This window comes from Pituophis catenifer, unplaced genomic scaffold (assembly GCF_029215685.1).
Source record: "Pituophis catenifer annectens isolate HBS135680 unplaced genomic scaffold, rPitCat1.0.hap2 SCAF_4, whole genome shotgun sequence".
In the NCBI taxonomy this organism is placed as follows: domain Eukaryota; kingdom Metazoa; phylum Chordata; class Lepidosauria; order Squamata; family Colubridae; genus Pituophis; species Pituophis catenifer.
Genome location: NW_027256884.1, coordinates 74,490,946 through 74,511,189, shown reverse-complemented (window position 1 = coordinate 74,511,189; position 20,244 = coordinate 74,490,946). Strand labels below are relative to the sequence as shown.

Genomic DNA, 20,244 nt, shown 5'->3' with positions numbered 1-20,244 from the left:
AATAATTCATCCATATATAGGCAGATCTTCTTTAAGGGAAAAACTATTCTTGGACAGCCTTTCACATTTCTGCCCTATTGTGCAAATCTCCTAAGAGATTTGCTGGTAAGGAAAAATGATGGTCTGTGAGTTCAATCTTACTTTTCCCCTCTGTTAATCATAAAATGAACTTAGGCAGGCCATATTTAAAGCTTGAAGGGATAACTACATTAACAAATATGAAATACAACAGATGCCCATGTCGCCACAGCAATGTTTCTCAACTTCAGCAATTTTAAGACCTGTGAACCTTAACTCCCAGAATTCCTCAACCATCCTGCTGGCTGGGGAATTCTGGGAGTTGAAATCAACCCCATCCTGAAGTTGCTGAGGTTGAGAAACCCTGGTCTAGAAAAAGGGATACTCCCATGACACTGCATATCTGGCTTTAAAGCATTCCTCTTTAATTTACAAACAGTTCCTTGATATACTATCAGCCTTTGCAACTCTTTTCCACTGACAGTTTTATTAAAAAGCTATGCTAATGGAGAGCTATTACCTTTGTTCCTACAGGTCCCAAAATGCCTGAATAAGCTTACCGTTTGAACATGCTCAGGATTTTCTGTGGCAATGAAAAAGAATGTTGATTTATTATTAACAACCCTGTAGGCAAATCTCAACTTTTTCATTCATAACCCTTCTGTTGCACAATCTGGACTCTGCAAGACAGGTTTACTAGAAAAACCAGACTCATGCAAGGTTGTTTTAAAAACCAAGATACTGTGTTGGAGATGTTGGTGGAGACTATAATATGCAAAGGCCACCCATTCAAAAAGCAAGATAGCAGCCAGTGTTGACAATTGAGGAAGGGAAACAATTATTAAGGTTCTTTATGCTCTCACTTACCCAGGGAAGAATGAATGGGAAATATGCTTTCTTTAACGTGGCCCATTGCTTTTGCAATAGCTCGTTCAAGTTAACACAAGTCCCTTTGTCAACATTTGAACAAACTACTAAAATGACAAGCATTTTCCTCGAAGTATATAAAGCAAAGGAACTTTTCTATCATCCTACTAAGGATGTTTCACATTTTTTATGTTAAACTGGTTTTATATTTTAAGGACAAAATTTTTCTCTTTCCTAAACATTTCTTTATATTTAGGAATTACAATGATTCTTTGAGCTACTTATGAGCAACCAATAAAGTTATGGGATATATGGACATATACTGTATCTAAACTAAACTAATATATCTATGTGCATTATCTTTTAAATTAGTACTGTCCTTAATCTATTACTTATATTTTGTTCCACTGCTCTTGTAACTAAAAGATTATGTTGATATGTTTGGGGTACAGTTTGCTCTACCTGAGATCTTCCTCTCCCGTAATTATGAGTTTATTAGCATCAACAATGTATCATAACAACTCTGTCTGGCACCAATTGAAGCAGCAACACTCTTGCATAACTTGTTTAAGCAACTGGTGACGCCATCGACCAGATGAATAAGGCAGAGTGCCCAGAAATTTCATGTGTCTTGGAAATTATGTATGTGATGAGAATTAGGGAATAGGTCTTTACATAGGAACTTTCTACATTGGTGTATTTTTCCTACCACAACGTTCAGTGTACTATTGGGAAATTACAAGATGCTTGGTGAAATTAGTTATTGTACTGAAATATGTGAAGCACATCCCTGATATTATTAAAGATAACCTAGAAAAATGTTTTCTCGAGAAATTTAATCCTTCATAATTGACAGTATGGCACCATTCCGTAAACCCAATTTAAATGTTAACACCCTCTCCCCAATCCTATACTAAGCAACAATAAAGACAAAGTATAATCTTTTTTTCAATTACCATTTTATTTAAGAGGATGTTGAAATTCATAGTTTATTATGAGCAGTCTCCAAACAGTCTGCTGCTTTCTACAGCTAATATTCTTGAGCAGCTAGGAAAAGATCCAAACTATCACTAGCCTGCTGACTCTTACTGGTGGCAAAATAAAATGTGTTTTGTTAGAAACAGCATTCTCACATTTCAAAATCACTATTCAGTCAGCTAATTGAATTCCTTTTAAACCAAACATGAGAATCCATGTAGTTATATTGTTTCTACTTGATTTGGAACAGCCTTCCTAATCTGATATATTCCAGATATATTGACTATGACCGATATCATGCTTTTATTGTGTATATATCATTCTAGTCTTGGTATAAATGCCCAGTTTGGTTTAAGATGGGTGGCTATATAAATGTTTTAAATAAAATAAATCATCTCAATTGAACCATTGGCTATACTGGTAGGGCATAATAAGAATTGTAATCAAATGTATTTGATTAGTGGGGCACCAGTTTTTGAAAGTGATCGTTATAACTGCAATGGGCAGTCAAGTCTCATTCTGTAAGGAGGGAATATTCCCTGGCAAAATATTTCTGGCAGGGATGTGTCTATGATGTAAAGAAACAAAAATAAAGTTATAAAACACAACTGTTCTTTAAAAATAAAGCACAACAAGTATTTTCTCAAAAGCCATTTTACAACTTATTTTATTGGTAAAACAGATCAATTGTGAACTTCTGAAAATAATGAACATTACAAAAGGTGTATTAAAACATACCCAGACCTAAAAAGCCTCCATTTTCTTCTGTAGAAAAAAGAGCATGCAATGTCCTGAATTATATACACAGTATATTTTTATATTAGTCTATTATACATGATAAATCTGTTTTGGAGACATTGCTATACCTGTGGTTCAGTAATTTACAAAACTTAAAAAGAAACATACAGACACAATTTATCCTTACATTTAATGAAATAAAATTTTCATGTGCTTATGCACACTTGTACAAATGTTATTGTACTTGTGCTTTCTTCCATTTAATCACATGTTGAAATATTATGCATATACACTGTATATATACAGAAGCTGGTACTGCATATTAGAAATTATTTTCTAATTAACACAGGGATGCTCACAATTGTTATTGTAAGCATTAGCCGATAATAACAATCATGGAAAAACTGACCATCAGAGAACTAGAAATGTGTAGTTTTGAAATAGGCACTTACTTTTTTTTCAATAATAAAACTGGGGTTTTAATTTCTACGTGGCTTTAGGACAATTATCCCTGCAGTACTTTTTCAGGAATGCAGATACTTGTATTGATTCATGCATCTTGTAAATAGTCAAGGAAAAATAAATTTAAAAAAACATTCCAGAGTGACAATTAAAGATACATCACCCATTGAACGTAAAGAATGATTGAAATATTAGAAACTGACTTTACACTGAAAAGAACAAGGGATAACCTTCTCTCTTTTTTTAATCTCTTCAAATCATCTTTCCAGTCAGCCAACACCCATGTTGAATTATGGGGAAAGAACATCATGTCTTCACCAAAGGCTTACTCAGCGCTCCTTTACACGGAATTGTGAGATCGAACCCAGAATCTTATGACTCTTACTCCCTTGCCTGCTCAGTTTGTTAGGCTGAATTGCCACATCAAGAAGCAGCTTCTGTTAACATGGAAGTCAGACTTATATGTGAAGTTTAAGCAGATACTCATGCTATGGTCATAATTAGCCTGTTCTATGCTCATTAGCCTGTCCCACACTTAAAGCAAACACCTATCTCTGGCTGAGCAGTGTGATAATAGTGTTGCTCCCATTTTGTTTAGCTAACTGCAGTGGGGTTTGAAATGCAAAGTTCTGCATATTGATGCAGGCACCATGGTTTAATAGAACTTCAGCTGTTTGTGTGTGTCCACCTTTTGCAGCAAGATGCAGAGCCACCAACCCTTCCTCGTCTGAATCATTTATATTTTCTGGGTTGACAAGGACCTCTACTACCTCATCATGTCCATTTTCAGCAGCAAGATGCAGTGCTGTCCTGTTTAAAGGACCCCTTGCCAGGATATTGGAACCTTCTTCCATCAACAGCTTGGTTGTGGATAAATGGCCATTACGAGCTGCTAGGTGAAGGGCAGTGCAGCCTTCTGCTGTTGTTGCTTCTATATCTGCCCCACGATTAAGAAGCAGCCTGGAAGTGCTAGTGTGTCCAGTTTCAGCAGCTACATGAAGGGCAGTGTGAAGAAATGCATTTCTTATGTTGACATCTGACTGCAGTTCTACTAGTATTCGAGCAACTCTGTAATGTCCTCTCTGGGCTGCCAAATGAAGAGGGGTCCTTCCATCTGCAGTCTGTGCATTCACATTGACTCCAGGCTGCTTGGCCAGAAGCTTCACAATGGATAAATGGCCTTGCCATGCAGCGTAATGTAAAGGCACCCAATTATCCTTTCCTCTGACATCAACATAAATCCCTTTTCTCAGAAAGATGCGCACTACATTCTCTTGACCATGTTGGCAAGCAACATGGATTGGTGCTCTTCCTTCAAAGTCAACTTCATTCAGCAAGGCATTCTTCTCAAGCAACATTCTTGTGATTAGTTCATCCCCATTTTGGGCTGCAAAATGAAGAGCTGTCCACTGATCCTCATCTTTGGCATTCACATTAATTTTCTTTGTGAGAAGCAGCTCAATAATGCTTTTGTTCTTCTTCTCTACCGCAATATGGAGGGGTGTAGAGCTTTTCCTATTGGTCAGATTGGGATTGGCATTGTTCAGTAGTAGCCACTTAACACATTCTTCTTGGCCTGATTCAATGGCCAAATGCAGAAGGCCACCATTCCCATCCAAAATGAGGTCTACATCTTGAGGCTGAAGAATTTTCATCAGTTTACTAGTGTCTCCAGATATGATTGCCTCAGCCAGCTTTCTTTTCTGGATATCTGTGGCACCAATGTCTGGAGAAGCAAAAAACAAAATGTTCTATTTCAGTCCGGTTTTCACAGAAGCACAAAAGGCCCAAGAGTTCCATTAGATAAAATATGACAGTTTCCCTGCTGGTACTTCCAACTGGGAAATTCTGTACTCCTCCACACACTTTTTTGAACTCTGGGCTAATTTTCCATGCTTTTATCTCGCTATTCATACTTTGGTATCTGGCTATTAGTATTTATTATTTATTCATTTATCTTTTTGGCTTGTTAACCTACATATGCTCAAATTAGTTTGCACATGGAAGAAGGCACATGCTCACCCACAGAACTAAAGTTAGTTTAGATTTTTGACACATTCTTAAATATTTAAGTATAAGTAATATTCTAATATTCAATATTTTTCATTCAATTGTATCCAATTCTCAGAAACTAGTGGGACAAATCCCAGCAGTTTTCTTGGCAAGATTTTTCAGAAGAGGTTTGCCCTTGCTTCCTTCCTAGGGCTGAGAGAAAGTGACTAACCCAAAGTCACCCAGCTGGCTTTGTACCTAAAGTGGAATCAGAACTCATGGTCTCTAGCCTGATGCCTTAACCACTACACCAAATTGGCCCCAAATGTTCAATATAAGTAAACATTTAATCACAGTTATGTGTTCTTCAGTGTTTGTGCCTCAACTGTCTTTTTACAGCCTTAGCTGTAAAACCCATATATTGCATTGATCATGAACACTGCTCTCAAAAACTAAAGAAGGAACTACAAACTGGTATTTCCATATATAAAAGTTCACATATGTGATGTATTTCAATTAAGTAATTCAGATAGCAAATTTTGGTAACTACCCCTGTTTTCTTAAAAGCTAATATAAAGACATTTGACTTAAATCAATATAACTTCTCCTTGCATAGAAACACTTTTCCTATAACCCCTTAGTAATTGCAAATGGAATAACATCCAGGCAGCCTATTTAGCTAATTAATTGCCAAGATCATAGTCCACATAACATGACAGGAAATGCATTTAGGAATTCATATGCAACATGTCAAGCAATTCATACAGACAGCTGTCATGCAAAAAAATAAAATAAAAAAGTAAAAGCATCAGAGGGTGCTCTGTGCTCTCTCAATTACATCAGTTACCATCTCTTTCTGAATTTATTTTGCCCCTAGCTCAAATATATACATTTGACTACATCTTGCCCGACAAAACTTACCACTTCCAGAATTCTCTCTCTCAAACGACAGTGACAAGGAACCTCGTGAAGAAAAGGCGGAGTCTACAGAAGACACTCCTGACAGTCTCTTGTCACTGGTGGCAAGCCTAGATTCAGATGCACTGCGACTGAGCTCCTCAGGCTGTTCCGTCTGTGAAATTCCTGAGTCCAGCTGGGACAACAATTCAGACAGGCTGTAATCTTTAACTGATGTAGGATCAGGTTCTTGTTTTAACTGGGAAATATTGGACATCTCCTGGAAAATAGGAAGTGGGGAAAAGAAACACTTCAAATTAAAATATAAGTTGAGTGAAAGATAAGAGAACATATTAAAATTAAACCCAATTTTCCATACATTTCTCAAATAAATACCTTAGGATAGGTCTGAGAAGCCTTTGCATCCCCCTCAACTGCTCTTTCCTTATTCTCATACTCTGGTTTTTCACAGAGCTCTTCCGTTTCAGAAGTAATTTCTAAAAAAAAAAAAAAGATACAATTTATTTTCTTCACACTTGCTATAGGTCTCCCTTTTCATTAAAGGGATATTTTACAGATAATTCAGATAATGGTTAGTTGTTTTGCCTTGCCTAGTAGCTCAATTAACTTCTCCAACAACATAATTAATCACAAAGGAACAGCCATTCTCACCAGCTCAATACACACCTTCCCACCTTTAAAAAAAAAAATCCCTCTCAACACACAACTGTGAAGAATTTCTGCACTATCAATATAATACAATGTGATCCTGATTTATTCAACTGAAGCAAAATACTGAATGCCAATTCAACATTTTAAAAAGAAATGTACACCCATCTTTTAATCTGTTCCACAAATTGGAGAACAGTAATTGTAGAAGGATCAGGTTTGGTTGGCCCTGCTATGGCATCTCAATGCTTTTTAAACATCCAGAACTAATTTACACCACTGAAGCCAGAATCATAAATAGGGCTTCTAATATGTTTGCTTTGTGTTGAATATATTGTAGCAAAACTAATTCAGATTAGAAAGTTCCACCCTAGGCAACAATTTGGGGAGTTAACTAGATTGGTACACATCTGATGCCTAAATCAACTATTCATGTTTAGACAAGTTCTCCTGTAATCCTTTTCCTGTAATAGGATGTTCCCTGTATTGTGTATATTTTGTATTCATCATTTTTAACAAGATTTTGGTGGGGCTCCACTGGGGATTAATACAGGCTTTTACCCTGAAATGACTCATTATTTTACCAGGGTATTTGATTAGAAGCAAAGTTTACCTTTAAATGTTGGCCTCTTGCTAGGGTCATCTTGCCAGCACTTTTGCATCAGTTTGATCAAGTTATTACATGCACGAGGTCTGGATTTCGAGACGGGTGGCAGTTCTGGGCGATGACCATTAACCACTTTCACCATAATGTGTAGAATGTTATTTTCTTCTACAGAATAGAAAGCAGAAAATACATATCTGGTAGGTGCTTCCTTTTAAGATTCCTGGTCTAGTGCTAGGCAGACATTTTTCCATCCATGAGATTCTTTTTTTAAAACGACTAATCCTTCAGCATGTAGTAACATGCTATACATGTTACACTATCTATAAATGGGCTGTTCTGGAAAATTTTCTTACCCTATTTGAACAGGATGAAAGAAAAAGATGAACAATATACATGGATGCATTAAAAGAATCAGAGGCTCAGTGTTGGAGCCAGAGATGGAAAATGCACCTAGTGCATTTCTTTTCAATAGCTGTAAATCATAATCCTTAAAGTAATAAGGTCTAGAGCTAATATTGGTGGTAGAAGTCACTTATTTGGCTTTTTTACATGCTATCCTACATTATAAGCAACTCCATATAATTCAGCTGCTCTTTCTTTAGAGACTTCATCTCATATACTTCCATGACTAGCATGAATGCTAAATGCAATATTCCTTTCTGGAATTTCTTACATCCCAGGATAGGTTTTAGGAGAGAAACAATAGCAGGAAAACCTTTCTCATATGATATGGACAATATTTTAGTAGTTGGAATGGATGAATGCAATCAGTTATTATGGCTGGATATTCTGAAGAGTAACCATATCACAATAAACACATTTTGTCCAGGGAAGAATTTTGTCTGACATAGTCATTTACACTTATGATTAACAAGAAGAGATGTTTTGCTTACCTGAAAAAGGCTTCTTCTGTGTCAGAACTCCCCAGATAACAATGGAAAAGCTGCAAAGACATAATTAATACCTTTATAAAACCATTAATGCATATAGCATGCTGTGTTTACAGTTATAACCTGTAAAGCTAATTACATCTGATTATCAGATCTGAAATGGCAACATTCGTCAAGATTTCAAGTACATAAGAATTCTCTGGCAATAGTCTGTAGGGTAGGCCTTCTGGATCAAAGATGACATGCTGGTGTGCAGTTTACAAATGGCTCTACAATCCCAGACTGCAAGTGCCGCGTCTAATGAAATGGAGGCTCTGGAAATCCACTTTTGCAGTAACTTTATTATTCTGTGATTCTAGTCACAGTTTTTAAATCAGTTTTTGGAAGCAACTGTCTTCAAAGCTGCTGAAGGTTTCATAGCACCAGGCTTGCTACAGGTTGAATTATCCCACAGTCTATTCAGCACAGTTATATTTAATTTGAATAGGAGCCTTGGTGGCGCAGCAGACTAAAGTGCTGTTAAATAGCACCAGCTGCCTGCAATTACTGCAAGTTCAAATCTCACCAGGCTCAAGGTTGACTCAGCCTTCCATCCTTTCGAGGTAGGTAAAATGAGGACCCGGAATGTGGGGGCAATAAACTTTGTATAAAAAAAGAACACTGCTTAGGAGGGGGGCGAAAGCCCTACTAAGCAGGTATAATCAAAAGTATGAAGGCTATTGCTTAACGCATTGTAAGCCGCCCTGAGTCTCCGGAGAAGGGGGGGGCATATAAATCGAACCAATAAATAAATAAATAAATAAATAAATAAATAAATAAATAAATAAATAAATAAATAAATAAATTTAAGATACCTAGGCTGTGGCTAGCAGCTACCAATAAGAAATAGATACAAGGAAAGAAAAGAAAAAACCCAGAATACTGTAGACTTACCTATATATGTCATGCTTTGTATCAAAGTATCTATTCTTCTCTTTAATTCGTTCTGGTGGCAGATATGCAATAGTTCCACAAAGTCCATCTATACTGAGATCATGAGAATGAGAAAGCCCATTGCACTTGGCCAATCCAAAGTCTGAAATCTGATAAAAATGAGAGGTTTCATTTTTTTCCAAACATTCCATCTTCCTATTTTGCATTCCTAGACTACTGTATAAAACTGGAAAGCAAAAATGTGAACCCAACCTGTCCCCATGCCGTCCATAATTGGCAAAAACCAACCAACTAACCAATCAAAATAGATGACTAATAATCAAAATAGCCTATTCAAATCAAGCCAATACTGTCAAAAGAATAGTTTTGGTTACTTCCTAGTGTGTTCACTTTTTTAATTTGTCTGATAATTATAGGGAATGTTATAGTTCCCATCTTATTACAAGGCTAACTCCTATGAATATAGCACAATATACAAGTATTCAACCCTAACCCAGCACTAACCCAAGACATATAGAATGCTGAACTTGTATAGATGCACATGTATTCAAGTCTAAAATACAATATGCCCAGTTATTTATCATCAATGAATTTTTGCCTTCCACATAAGACAAAAAGGCAGAGATACTAATCTCCCATCAAAAATGAAAATATCCCTCCCTCAAGTGAAGTACACTTAAACTTCAGTACTGCTGCTATTCTTAAATAAAGGAACCTCAAACAGAAATGTCAACATAAAATAAGTGAGCTATAATTTCTCAAACAGGGACAAAGGTTGTGTGTGTATTTTATTATGTAACATTACATGAGTTAATCAGCTCATCAATGCAAGCATGCATGTTTGTGATTTCAAAGTGCAATGGTTTTGTGAAAGGCACCTATCATTGCCTTCTGCATTTCATTTTCCACACTTCCAGTTTCTTCCATGTGCATAAGAAACATTGTACATATATGTTATTCAGTGTAGCTTTTCAAGTAGTTGACAAACTAGATTTTGAGCCAAAGAGACTCAGGCCATTATACAATTTGTCCTTGTGATACCAAAAATGTTTTCCCCCCTTTTACCACAACAAGCAATCTTGTCCAGTACAAGCCAAGCCAAAATTAAAACCCTTCAGTTTTTTTGAAGGGAGAAATCAAATACTGAGATTATTTGGTTTTAAATGCTTAATTCTAATTAGATTCCCAATTATACTCTTCCTCAAAAATTAATGCTGCTTTTTCCCTCCAAGCAATAAGCATTTCAAAAATACATGACAGATCTTAACAGGCTGAGTGAATGGTTTGATTATGAAAAGATCAACTCAGAAGGATACGTTTTGTCTAAATGGTAGCGAATATGTTGGTCCAGAGAATAAAGAAAAAGTTTTATTATAAGGAAAAAAGAACTTCCCACCCCTCTATAGCCAGCCCAGTGTCAGAGAATTATTTTGTAAAATATGAACAATACTTCTCCAAATTTGTACTTGATTTATTTAGGTTTCAAAACCAAAATATAATCTGTGTTCCCAATACAGAAGATTGTTAAAGGGTGAAAAAGAAACAATTCAGCAGTCTCAAAATAACTGCTGTTAATCATCCATGCTTCTGTAACCACTGGGCAGAAATATTGCCTTTTACATTCTCTATATCCTAAGAATTTGTTTACTAAAGCACTCTAACAATATAATGCCAGCATATCAACTATTGGTACCTTGTACAGCTTTCTATTTCCTGAGTATATAAAGATATAAAGCCCTTCTTATAAGACTCAACTATAGTTAAATCTTTGGGATAAAATGATATGCAGTAGAAGCCATACCAGGAAAACATGTCTATTCAGAAACCCTGTCAAATTAAATTCAACTGATTTCACATATAGGTAGTCTTCGACTTACAGCAGTTCATTTTGTGACCATTCAAAGTTATAATGACACTAATAAAAGTGACTTATTACCATTTTTCATACTTATGACCTTTACAGCATCCCCATGGTCACATGATCAAAATTCAGATGCTTGGCAACTGACGCATATTTATGACGGTTGCAGTGTCCCAGGGTCATGTGATCACCTGTTGTGACTTTCTGACAAGCAAAGTCAATGGGGAAGCCATATTCAATTAACAACCATATTACTAACTTAACAACTGCAGTGATTCACTTAACAACTGTGGCCGGAAAGATGGTAAAACGGGGCAAAACTCACTTAACAAATGTCTTGCTTAGCAACAGAAATTTTGGGCTTAATTGTTGTTATAGGTCAAGGACTACCTATATATGTATGGACTGCAATCTGGAGGGAATAAGAGTCAGAGAAGAGAAAAAACAAAATGTTCTGGCACCTGCTGATTAAGAACTATTTATTTTGACTTGTAATTTATCATCCTAAAGTTAGGGTAGATAATATTATGTATACATTATTGCAAATCACTTACACGTGGATTTTTAAAAGTTAGCCAGATGGTAAAGGGTCATTATTATGATTAAGTGCTGTTTACAATGGGTTGGGGAACTAAAACACATTTAATTATAAATGAATAACAAGGAAGTAGCAAAAGTAGTGGGAGCAGAAAGGAAGAAAGGAAAGAGATAATGGGTATAAATATATTCTAACTTCACTGTTTTTGTACAGTTTAGATTATAAAAAATGATGTGGAAAAATTAGAAAAAAAATAGGGAAATTTAAATTACATTCTGCTTCTGGTTGGTGAAAGAAAAATAATGGATTTAAAACGATGTAATTTTTTTCCTGCTTTTGGCTAGTTAAGTAGCAAAAAATATTGCATCATCAAAAACACCATGAAATTTTATTCCTACTCAGAACAGAATGCATACCAACCAGTTATAATGGTTCATATATTTTGGGAAAGTCATTACGAATCACTGAGCATTTCTCAGTTCTTAGTATGAATCTATATTTTAAAGCACAGGCTTGTAACGTAGGATCCCCGAGCTCAAGTTGGACATCCCTACATCTCCCTCCCTCCCTCCCTCCCTCTCTCTCTCTCACACACACACAAAATTTCAGTTAGGCTACAATTGGACAGGGTCAAAACAGTGATTCAAGATTTTGCATTTAACATAAAATACAAGACTTCCAAATTTTACTCAATACCACAATTCTTTCAAAACAATAGCCTGTTTTAAACCAAAAGATTATTGGAAGAAATATGATGATGCAACCTAGATAATGTACTAGGCACATTATTCATATACAATTGAAGGAAACCAATCACATAAAACTTTATATCAGAAAAAGGGCATCTGCGTCACCATTAATCCTTCAGAAAATAATTTTTAAGATTCTTTCTTAATGTATTTACCTAAGATATCATTTTTAAAAAGCCCAAGTCAGTTTTCTACAAGCTCAGGATGAACAATATATCCTCTCCAAATGTCCCAAAGGTGCTTTTTTCCAAGAGGCAACTGAATTTTCTGGATTTTCTTTGAAGACGTTTTGCTTCTCATCCAAGAAGCTTTTTCAGCTCTGACTGGATGGTGGGAAACCAGGAAGTCCAGTTGTCTCTTGGAAAAAAACACCTTTGGGACAACCATGACATGGATGACTGAGAATCTTCATAGACATCCCTCCAAATGTTACTGAACTACAAAAACAAGCTTCTCTCATCATCTCTCAGTCGCTCAGATAGAGACGATAGAAAATGGACTTCAACCCTACATTAACTGCTCCTTCCCAAGTCAGCCCTTCCTATAAGTGTGTTGGGGATACATATCCAATCATAGGAAGCTCGTCTGGTAACAGCAGCACTATACTCTTATGACATACATAAGGCAAATATGACTGTGAACAACTAAGGAGAGTGTGCCTATCCACATATTGGATTGTTGCAAGAAAAAGGAATCTGAATATCTATTTAGAGCCCAAATTCCAAGAGCCTGCCTTCAAAAATCATTTTCAAAGTAATTTGTCTAATGTACTACAGCAATTTAACTCGTGCCCAGAATTCAAGCCATTCATAACAATGGTAAGCGCTAAACTGACTGAGGAAAGATATTGTTGTGATGGATGCAGCAGACTTCCAAACTTACTTAAAGAGGAAGTAGTTAACAATTCTAGACATCAACTAGAAGATTGCTGTTGGGAAATACCAGGTACATCTTAGTGGCTCTTTATACAGGATTATAATGAAGGAAGTATTGTTTGGCAAATAATAAACTTTGATTAAAAATTAAGCCCCGTTGCTATGATTTCTGTTTATTTAGTTGCCAGATGTAACGATGCAAATGAGAGATAGGACATAGACTTGGATCCAGGATCTCACCTGCTTCTTTTTCTCTTTCAACTTTATTACATTCTAGTAAATGCATACTTCCGATTTTTTTTACTTGCATTTGTGTTCTGTTTTGAAATGAGTTTTCACAAGCCCAAAAAGGGCCAGACAAAATGCACATGTGATGACAGATTTATGAATATCCCCATTAATGTAATTTTTCAATTTTATCAATGTCCCTGGTAAGTAAATATACAAAAAATTTAAAGGCTAAGGCACTTAACTGTGGATGTTCTTTCACAGTGCCTGGAGGCTGTGGGGATCTGGATGGGGAACAACAGGTATCAACTGAACCCTTGAATTGCTGTGGGTGCGGGGCTCTTTTCTATCTAGGGCTTTAGTTTCTTTGGTCCTGGATGGGGTTGCAATGCCTCAGCTGGACCCAGTGCACAATCTGGGGATCCTCCTGGACTCACAACTCCTTCAAGTTGTGGGTCAGTTGCATCCTTTCCTGGACTGGGAACCCTTTCTCTTTGTCATTTATGCTCTGGTCATCTTCTACATGGATTACTGGAAGATGTTCTACATTGGAGCTACTCTTGAAAAGTTTCCAGAAGCTTCAGCTGGTGCAGAGCTGGTGACATGCATAGTTATGGGCACCACTAGGACTGCACATGTAAGACTTCTGCTGTGTAAGCTGCTTTGAGTGCTGGTTTGATTCCAGGTCCAATTCAAGGTGTTGGTTATGACCTTTAAAGCCCTTCATAGTATGGGGCCAGATTACTTGAGGAACCATCTCATCTCAATCACACTGAACCATTCCACCCAGGCCAGCAAGAAGGGCCTCATCAGCTAAACTATTTTGACTGCCAAGGCCTAGGAGGAGAGCCTTTTCTGCCATTGGCCCCTGTCCTATGAAACACCTGGCCCTTGAAGGTAAGGTTGGCCCCAGTTGTGGGTTGCTACTGGTTCGCACCTGATAGGGCAACTGATAGCAGCAGGAGACTCGCCCACCCGCTTCTGCGCATGCGCAGAAGTGCCGTGCATGTGCGCACGCGTGCACAAGTGAACCAGTAGCGATGGGATTTGGAACCCGCCCCTGGTTGGCCCCCACTTTTGTGGCCTTCCAGAAGAACACTAAGAGCTGGCTTAGAGTCAAACTAGCATGGGAATTCAATAGTGGTACACAGCCCTGGGAATGGTTGGTGATTTGACAATGTTCTCTCATCTTTTTATATTTTGTAAGGATTTTTATTATTGTTTTTACTTGTCAGCTGCTCAGAATCACTTATATAGTGAAATTTATACAGTATAAATTTGATCAATAAATGCAATAAATACATTTTTTAAAAAGGTGGTGGTAAGTGAATATGCTTTCTCTCATCCTGAACCTATTGGTAAAAAAATGGGGAATCATATTCTGAAAGACTATGACGTACCTTAACATGATAGTGGGCATCAAGCAGGATGTTGGCTGGCTTAAGATCCAGGTGAAGTAAAGGTGGGGACATGCAATGAAGGAAGTTCATGCCTACAGCTGTTTCGTGGATGATTCGAAAACGTAGCTCCCAGGGAAGCGGTTCAGAGGCCAGGAGCTTCTCCAAAGATCCCGTTTCCATGTATTCCATAACCAACCCTACAGGCTCTTTACAAATGCCATAAACTGGAAGAATGTAACGAAATTTTGCCATTTCCATTTTCTTTGCTTCCTCCAATAGTTCCATACGCTCCCTAGATAAAAAATGTGAAATACATGATTTAGTTTACCAGTGGGGTACTTAGCTTTTAGTAGCTTTGATATTTTGAATAAAATGTTTTTTAATTTAATGGAAATTTCATCTACAAAAACAGAGGCGTATTCATTCATGCTATTATTTAAAAAGCAGAATATCAAGTATGGTTGGTAACTCAAATCTAGCTGCAAACTAAACCCATAAGTCCATTCATCAGTAATACATTCTGCTGAAACATTTTGCCTGTATTTATGTTTAGATTTGGAAAAACCTCTTCCAATTTGAGAAAGGGCAGAAGAGATTTAAGCAAACAAGAAAGCCTCTCTCATTTCTTTAAAAAGAAGTTCAATATCAATAATAAATTATAGTTAACTCAAAATTTGGAGACTACACTTTGGCTGTAAAATAAGCGATCACTTAAAATTAGGTGCACCAAATCTGGGGTTCAAAATCACACTGGCTGACCTCAATTTTACATCACAAGCCCTGGATGCACTAAACTAAGAGCTAAGGCAGGTTTAGGAAGCAACCCTTGAAAATGGGCAGCCTTTCATTATCTACTAAGGCATCAAGGTTGTGAAGAATTTTGGGACATGTGCTTGCAACCTGACTGAAAACTCAAGGAAAGTGACATCAAATATCTAAAAAGAATTGGCACAGAATATTGGATACTATAAATTTCTTTTCTATTTAACAGAACTTTTGCCCTGACTGCTAGACCTTCATGAGTAGAAATCTTTCCTTTTGGGGACTGCTGCCATAATAATAATGGGAATCTTTCTCTGCTACTGCCACCAGCCTATTTTCCCTTGCCCCAGTAGCCTGCAAAATCACCTCCCATGTCAACAAACATCCAAGTAAGGATGCCAGCCAAATATCCCTCATGATGTGCCAGGTATACAGGAAGTACAGAGACCATTTTGATAGTGCATAGGTTCGGCAATATATGTAAACATAAATAAGCAAGCAAAACATAGCCATAAACACATAGAATGAGTACATATAAATGGGGACAGTAGGACAGGGACAGTAGGTACGCTGGTGCGCTTATGCACGTCCCCTTAGGGACCTCTTTAAAAAACATGAAAGGTCCACGGTAGACAGTTTAAGGTAAAAGGTATGGGGATTAGAGAGACCAACAACAGGATCAGGTAGAGTGTTCCAGACATTAACTACTCTATTGCAGAAATATATATAGTCCAAAAGGGGGAAATTGTGGGAAGCCCCCCCCCCCAAGAATGAACTATTTGGAGGAATATTAAAAGAGGCAGAATATTATATTTCCCCAAAGGAGAAATGGAGAAAAATCTTTAAAAATGCAGAAACAGCCCCAACAGCCTCCAGGAGATGCCTGAAGTCTTTAGAAATGGATAGTTTGTGCCCATTGAGAAATCCAGGCCAATCTGTTCATAAACAAAACACCTTCAGCTCCAGCTGATGGGATTAAGAAAGACAGGACAGGACTTTTAGGACATAATAGGATTAACCCACCACCAATCAAATAATAAAAGCACAAAAGCAAACCTCAAAATTATAAAATACTGTAAACTGTATAAAAATCCTTGCACTCATCAAACTAATTTCTCAGTTGTCCCAGAACTGCAGGCTGTTGTTGGTTCAGCTCATCAATAAACATTTTTTTTCTTAAGCAACTTCCATTTTATTCCCGGCTTGGAACTTGACCAGGTATTTCTTTCAACACTAACATGTAACTCTAGAGCACTGGATAACACAATTAGCAATCAGATATTTACTGTAAATTACTGTATTTACGGTACTTTTCTGAAAGTAAGAACGCAACATAGGCTTGTATGAATGACTGATACAAAAAGATAACATTTCTTTTGAGCAGCTTCAACTCCTGTTGACTTAATAAACACATCCATGTAGTATTCTTGGAAAAAATACAGAAGTGGTTTCCCATTGCTTTTTCCAGCAGATTTTTTGATTTCCCAATCTAGCCTGCAGCACTCACAGTATAGTTCCTAATACACAAAACAAAACCAAGTAGAGAATTTGTAACTTGCTTTTTCTGGCACTAATACTAAAAGAATAATCTTCCCTAATAAAGGGAAGGCAATTTAAAGAGATGAACATATGAGAAATGTAACAGCATATTAATTTCACTTCACCCAGGCAATATTATTTTCTATATCAAAGCAAAGATTCAAGGCAATTTCCTTTGATAAACTACTTCATACTGCCTGGAAGTTTTCGGTGAGTGGCACTTGGGAGACTGCTTTGGTTCAATCTTTGTGGAAGTGAAGCATTCCTTTCAAGATTTGTACTACCCTGGTATACAACAGCAGAGAAAACATCCTCACTTCATCTAGCTGAGAGACTTTATTATAGCACTGAGCAAGCCAAATAATAAATAAGAAAACAAGGGATAGGATCTTAAAAATAAATACAGAGACTATTGTATGCAGGGTCATAATAACAACTTCTAATAATACTGGTGGAATTACAACATACCATGTAAAATAGGGCCATTTAAGAGGCAATACTACATCATTCTTGCTACAGTATATAGTGAATTTGTAGACAAAAAAAATTGGAGGGAATGGTTATCATGTCGCAGGAAAGCATTCCATGGGAAATAAGTGAAATCAGCATTAGTCATTCAAATTACGGTACACAGTAATTAACAAGTTCATGTTTCAAAGAAAAATATCTAGTAGAGTGCTGCTAGTTTTTAGTGTTGATTAGTTATATCCTTCTTGATGACTTGATAAACAAGCTTTCTTAAGACTTAGACCCACCCCCCACTTTTAAAAAATTCTTTGTCGCACCCCAGTTCTTTACAAAGTGTGAGAACAGATGGTGGGTTCTTTTTTTAGTATTTACAATGACTTTTTTTCTTTTGCCCCTGAAGCAAGTATCCTTTAAAAGAGATGTCTTCAAAGAGAAATATTACAGTGCTTTGACATGATATGAAAGAAGGGAGTGTCTCTGAATAAACAGAGCAACAGTTCTTCTCCCTGAGCACATATAAATCATCAGGCTCCAGCTACCTTAGGATTCAGGATGTTGATTTCTTTGATATTGAAATGAAGCTTAACTAAGGTGGTCAGACCAGCCACTGCCCTAAACTAATACAAAAATGAAGCAAGTCATCAAGCTAAAGATCATGTTGTAAAAGAAGCTCTTGTAAGGCACAAACAAAGTTCACAACGTTAAGGAAGCTGTGGATAAGATTACTTCAATCTTAACCTCAAAGTTGCCCAATCTGCTTTATGCTCAGTCTTCCTTCTGGATATGCACCCTTCAATGGGTGCCATCATTACCATTTCTTGCTTGTTTCCTTAGGACAGCAGAAACAATAAGGGAGTCTTCAAAAGAGTGGCAGGATCCCCCTAATGCAGCTGTGGGACTTGGTCAATGTTGGTTAGCAACACTAACCTTGGTAAAAACATTAAGTTATACTACACAGTTATATTCAGCCTTTAAAAGGTTGTATTGCTAATTTTCTTTCAACAGGAAATTTGAGATTTCTTGTAACAATACTGTGCTATCTATTGGAAAATCCCTCCCCTGACCTGTATGCACTTGACAACTTTCTTCTAACATGGGATTGTCAGGACTCAATGCTTTCCCCGTGTAAACCACTGAGGAAGATCATCCATCAGTTCAAGGTAAGGTATTATCAGTATGCTGACACTCAGTTACATATTGCCACTCTGGACTGGGCCGAAGATGCTATACAAGTCCTGAAGTGGTATCTGGAGACTGTGAAGACTGGATGAAGTGAAAGAAGCCCAGACTAAATCCTACCAGACTGGAGCTATTTCCATTCATAAGAAACAGGCAATGCAATGATATCATTCCTGGTAGTTGTTCACAGTGGCCTCTTGCTGTCCCTGAAGGAATTGGTCAATACTACAGGATCCTCTCAGATTCTTGGCTTCTACTAAAACATCAGATAGAAGCTGTGGTCAAAGGAGAGTTCATGTATCTTTGGCTAGTGCATTAGTTACAATACTACTGGGACCAATATTTGAGGGGCTGTCACAGAGAAGGTCAACCTTTTCTCCAAACTACCTAAGGGCAGAACAAGAAGTAATGAAGATTATTAGAGAGAGATCTAACCTAGAATTAAGAAATTTCCTGGCAGTGAGAACAATTCAATGGAACAGCTTGCCTCCAGAAGTTGTGGGTGCTCCATCAGTGGAAGTTTTAAAGAGACTGGACAGCTATTTGTCCTACAGTAAATGGTATAGAGCTCCTGCTTGAACAGAGAGTTGGACTAGAAAACCTCTAAGGTCTTTTCCAAACCCATTATCCTATGTTCTATGTTTTTAACTCACACTTTATCACCATTCAGTTGAACAACTGTACAGCTCATGCAAAAGGTGAAAGCCGGCTTAGTGGCAGAAATATTCAGCTGGCGTAATTTATTTTTATTTACTTTACTTTATTTATTAAATTTGTTTGCTGCCCATCTCACTATAAGGTGACTCTGAGTGACTCACAACACTTAAGGCAGTAAACTATATCTATATATCTATATTTATATCTATATCTATATATAGTGTGTGCGTCTATGTATGTATGTGTGTGTGTGTTATATGTAATATAATCTCTGAACAAGCTATTAAAAAGATATTAAATGACTCTGAATTAAATATCTATTTAATTAACTATTAATTTAGATATCTATTTAAACAATTTTCATTGAAAGAGGCCAATTTAGCCATGAATACTTCACCTTTACAATATAAAAGCCAACGTTGAGTGGAAAAATTATTACCATTATTTATTATTTCTTTATTTGGCAGGAATGGACAGTTCTCAAATTTCAAACAAAATGCTTTATACTCTGTGCTTTAATTTCTATTCTATATTCTAATAATAAACACAAATTCCTTTGTACAATTATTTTAAGACACTAAATCTTATTTGTCCAATTAGTGAAATACCACAAAAAAAGTAAAAAAACACTATTAAAATCTCAGATTCTATGTATAACCACTTTCTGCTCTCTTAAAAAAGGAATATGGTCAAAATTATAAATGTAGATATGATGGCTTCTTATGGGGAAGGAAGAGAAAAGACTGTTTTCTGATTTAGAAACTTTTAATATTTTACACTGATTTCCCATTATGAGGCTATTAAAATAAATGATCTATGACAGATAAGGCAAATCTTCTATCAATGTCAGTTATTAATTTAGTCAAGCTCAGAAGTTACTGTAATACCATACTGTATTGTATTAGGTCAGTACAGACTCCAGGAAGTAATTAAGGAC

At 36.7% G+C, this 20,244-nt stretch overlaps 1 protein-coding gene across 1 annotated transcript in view; it reads right to left on the bottom strand.

Moving 5' to 3' along the window:
- Positions 1–2,987: 2,987 nt before the first annotated feature.
- The window catches only part of RIPK4 (receptor interacting serine/threonine kinase 4), a 34,330-nt gene continuing 17,073 nt past the window's right edge, over positions 2,988–20,244 (bottom strand). The window contains exons 2-8 of the mRNA XM_070943495.1: positions 14,703–14,994; positions 9,052–9,200; positions 8,122–8,171; positions 7,235–7,393; positions 6,349–6,449; positions 5,977–6,232; positions 2,988–4,789 (exon numbers count right to left, since the gene is read on the bottom strand). Coding sequence (XP_070799596.1) covers positions 3,612–4,789; positions 5,977–6,232; positions 6,349–6,449; positions 7,235–7,393; positions 8,122–8,171; positions 9,052–9,200; positions 14,703–14,994 — 2,185 coding nt within the window. The 3' untranslated portion in view covers positions 2,988–3,611. The remainder of the gene's footprint in view (positions 4,790–5,976; positions 6,233–6,348; positions 6,450–7,234; positions 7,394–8,121; positions 8,172–9,051; positions 9,201–14,702; positions 14,995–20,244) is intronic.